At 69.0% G+C, this 3,725-nt stretch overlaps 1 protein-coding gene across 1 annotated transcript; it reads left to right on the top strand.

Moving 5' to 3' along the window:
- Positions 1 to 712: 712 nt before the first annotated feature.
- NEU4 (neuraminidase 4) lies at positions 713 to 3,213 on the top strand (the record flags this gene model as incomplete). Its single annotated transcript, XM_060151566.1, is given in 7 exon segments — positions 713 to 937; positions 1,013 to 1,101; positions 1,103 to 1,263; positions 2,247 to 2,381; positions 2,384 to 2,724; positions 2,726 to 2,858; positions 2,861 to 3,213. Coding segments are annotated over 7 exon segments (1,437 nt in total), but the record flags the coding sequence as incomplete, so codon positions are not given.
- Positions 3,214 to 3,725: the final 512 nt, after the last annotated feature.

Below are 3,725 nucleotides of genomic sequence, written 5' to 3'. Positions count from 1 at the left end.
TGCTGGGCTTCCCCACGTCCCCCAGCCTTGCTTAGGAGCCCGGGGGGCAGGGCGGCGGGTCCCCCACCTCGCAAATGTCCCACTGGGCCTGGAGTTCAGGACCTTATCTGCAGGAGAGCTGCTGGGCCCCCCTTGGGTCAGCAGGCAACCCTCTAAACGTCTCCTGGCCACCCCCAGGACCCCAGGTCTGAGAGGGTGATGGCAGCGGAAGCCTGGCATCTGCATGCAGCACATGTGAGCGTGTCTTCCTCTGTGTCTCCCATGTTTCCGTGTTTCGTGTCTTTCTGTGTCCTTTTCTGCGTGTCTGTTTGCACGGCTCCTGTGGTTGTGGGGCCCCTGCTTGGGGACACTGAACCCCTCCTTGTCCAGAGCCTTGGGGTCCCCTGGCAGCCTCCTGCCGGGCAGGCTCTGTGATGACCGCAAGTCCCCAGCACATGGGTGCACAGGGTCGAGGGGCTCTGGCCAGGCTACCCCGCTCCTGTCACCAACCAGTTCCCTCTCCGTGGGCCATGCTGAGAGGCGCAAGGCGCAGATTCCAGACATTTGAGGTGCAATAGCCGTTGGGGAGGGACCACCCTGGACGGGGGTGAGGGGCCCTGGGACAGGGTGGTCTCCGGGTGGGCACAGGAAGGCGGGCTGGGCCGGGGCAGGGGCACGGCGCCTGCACCCGCAGAAAACCCTTGCCCATCTGGAGGGACCCCGCTGACTCTGGGGTCCTGGGCCCGCGCCCGCAGAGCATGGGGCCCTGCGTGTCCCCGCGTGGACCGTGCTCTTCCAGGGCGAGAGGGCCGGCCTGACGTACCGCGTGCCCTCACTGCTGCCCGTGCCCCCCGGGCCCACCCTGCTGGCCTTCGCGGAGCAGCGGCTGAGCCCCGACGACGCCCACGCCCACCGCCTGATGCAGAGGACCGGCATGCTGGCTGGGGGCTCCGTGCGGGTGAGCCCGGGGTGGGCGGCGGGGGCCGCGCCGCGCGGAAGGGCTGGGGACTGAGGCTTGGCCCCCTCCCCGCAGTGCGGCACCACGGGCGTGCTGGGGACAGCGGTCCTGGACGAGCACCGCTCCAGGGACCCCTGCCCGGTGCACGTCGCGCGCACGGCCAGTCTTACTCTTCATCGCCGTGCGCGGCCGCACCCGCGAGGCCGCGCAGATCGCTGCGGGCGAGAACGCCGCGCACCTCTGCGGCGTGACCAGCCGGGACGCGGGGCGCAGCTGGGGTGGCGCGCGGGACCTCACGGCGGAGGCGGTGGGCGGCGCCGAGCAGGGTAGGTGGGCGCCCGCTCTGCAGGGCGCGGGGGTGGGGTGGGGGGAAGCGGGGTCCGAGCAGGGAGGGGGTCTCGCGGGGCGGGGAATGGGATTCTGCACCGCGGAGGGGTCTGCACCCTGGCGGCGGAGGGGGGACTGGCTGGAGCTCCCGCCTCACCCCGCACCCAGCCTAAGCGCCACCGACGCCGTTTGGTGGGCCGCCCCCATCCTGTCCCCGGAAGACCTCAGTCCCGTGCCCAGCAGGCTCTGTCATCTTCCCGAACCTGTCTCTGTCTGAGCGCTGAGGTCCCTTCTGGCCCCAAACCCCCGGTGGGTCCCCTCTTTTACCCCTTCCTCTTCTTCCTTCTCACCCCTCCCCCGGCGCTCAGCCCAGGGTTGCAGCTGGGTAGGTCGGCTTGACACCAGAGCTTTCCCTCTGCTCTCGCTGCCCCTTCCCCAAGGGCCTGACCACCAACTGCCCTCGGGGCCACTCCGACCCTGGCATGTGGAAGCTGACCCAAGGGTCACCTAGGCCCTGGCAGGCAGGAGCTAAACAGAGGGGTGGGGCAGGCTCTGAGACCCAGACAGGGCACAGTGGATCTAAAGAGCTATCTGCTGGTGTGGACCCCACCCCAGGGGACTCGAGCCCATTGCCAGGAGGGGCTGCCCAGACCCTCCCGCCCTCAGCTGCCCCTCTGCCTGGACAGCACGCACACTTGGGGGCTGGCCTTCCGCTCACCCGCTGAGATCCTGGCCCAGCGGCCTGCCTGGGCTCGTGGCTCCTGCTAATGACCCAGGAGGCGTGTACAGCCTGGGGGTGGCCGGAAGGAGTGGACGGTGGGGGCACAGTGAGCCGATGGCTGCCCCCTGAGCTGTCCCCTAACCCGGGTACTGGCCCCCGTCCTCCCCGTCCCCCAGGGTGGTGGTGCTGGCCCCCGTCTTCCCCGTCCCCCAGGGTGGTGGTGCTGCCATCGGGGGGACCAGCAGCCCCTCCTCCCTGCAGACTGGGCCACGTTTGCCGTCGGCTCCAGCCATGGCATCCGGCTGTGCTCGGGCCGCCTGCTGGTGCCGGCCTACATGTACCGCGTGGACCGGCGAGAGTGCTTTGGTGAGATCTGCGGGACCGGCCCCCACTCCTTCTCCGCACCTGGCACCACGGGGGCCTCGTGCCCAACCTGCGCTCGGGCGAGGGCCAGTTGGCGGTGGGGGACAGGGGGCAGGCTGGTGGCATCCTCTACTGCAGTGCCTGGAGCCCTCTGGGCAGCCACGTGCAGGTGCTCAGTGTAGACGAGGGCGCCTCCTTCCTGCCTGGGGAGCTGGTGCTCGCCCTGGCTGGGGCCGCCGAGGGCTGCCAGGGCAGCATTGTGGGCTTTCCGGCCCCGCCCTCCAGCAGGCCGGAGAATGAGGGGTGCACCATGGGTACCAGGAACACCCTCCACCCTCCACACCTCTGCCCTGGGCCCCAGGAACCCCCAGAGGAAGGAGGGTGCTGGAGATACCCGAGGGGGCGGGGGGCTGGGTGGGACGGAGGGATGTGGGGATGGCTCCGGTGAGCCCGGCGCAGGGCCTGGGCTTGGGGGGAACAGGGGGACCTGGACCCCCGAGCTCCCGGTCCCGCCTCGGCCTTGTCTCAGAGCCCCACATGGCTGCTGTATTCCCAGCCGGTGGGGCGCAGGGCACAGCTGCACATGGGCATCTGCCTGAGCCGGTCGCCCCTGGACCCCCACAGCTGCCCGGAGCCCTGGGCGATCCACGAGGGCCCCAGTGGCTACTCTGACCTGGCGTCCATCAGGCCCACCCCCGAGAGAGCCCTGACCTTCGCCTGTCTGTACGCGAGTGGGACTGGGGTCTCCTATGAGGAGATCTCCTTCTGCATGTTCTCCCTGCAGGAGGTCCTGGGGAACGTTGGGGCGGGCACTGGGCATCCCAGCCTTGGGGACAAGCCTCTGGGACGCTGCTGGCCCTCCTGATGGGCCTCTGGCCAGGCCTGGCCCCGGGTGCCCAGGAGGAGCAGGGAGGGGAGCAGGGGCGGAGGATGCTGGGAGGTGGCGGGGTGGGGGCGTCTGTGACCCCAGGCCTGTACGGGGCTCCATCCTGGAGAGGCGCCTTTGCTCCTTGGCTTCTCCAAGGAGGTTTGTGAGGGTGAGTGTTTGTGTGGGACCTCATTGAATTTCACAGAAGCTCAGTTGTAACAGTCTCCAAGCAGGGCTGGTCTTTAGGAAGGAGGTGTACAGCCGGAAGGGAGGGTGGCCTGGATGGCCCAGGGTGGACGGGCGGCTGGCCCTGCATGGCCCACCCTGCCCCCTCCCAAGGCCAACAGCAGGGGCTGGGGCATGTGGCGGTGGGAGCGTGGCACCGGGATCCTTTGCTTAGCCCGCGGTGCTTGGTCGCCTGTACCATTTTCCTCTTTCCTCTTGCTCTGCTGGCTTTTTTCTGGCTTATGAACAAGAAATAAAGGGATCCTGCGTGTCTGTCCAGGGCT

This window comes from Lagenorhynchus albirostris, chromosome 6, assembly GCF_949774975.1.
Source record: "Lagenorhynchus albirostris chromosome 6, mLagAlb1.1, whole genome shotgun sequence".
Classification (NCBI taxonomy): domain Eukaryota; kingdom Metazoa; phylum Chordata; class Mammalia; order Artiodactyla; family Delphinidae; genus Lagenorhynchus; species Lagenorhynchus albirostris.
The sequence above is the reverse complement of the archived record's forward strand: the minus strand, read 5'-3'. Positions and strand labels throughout refer to the sequence as shown.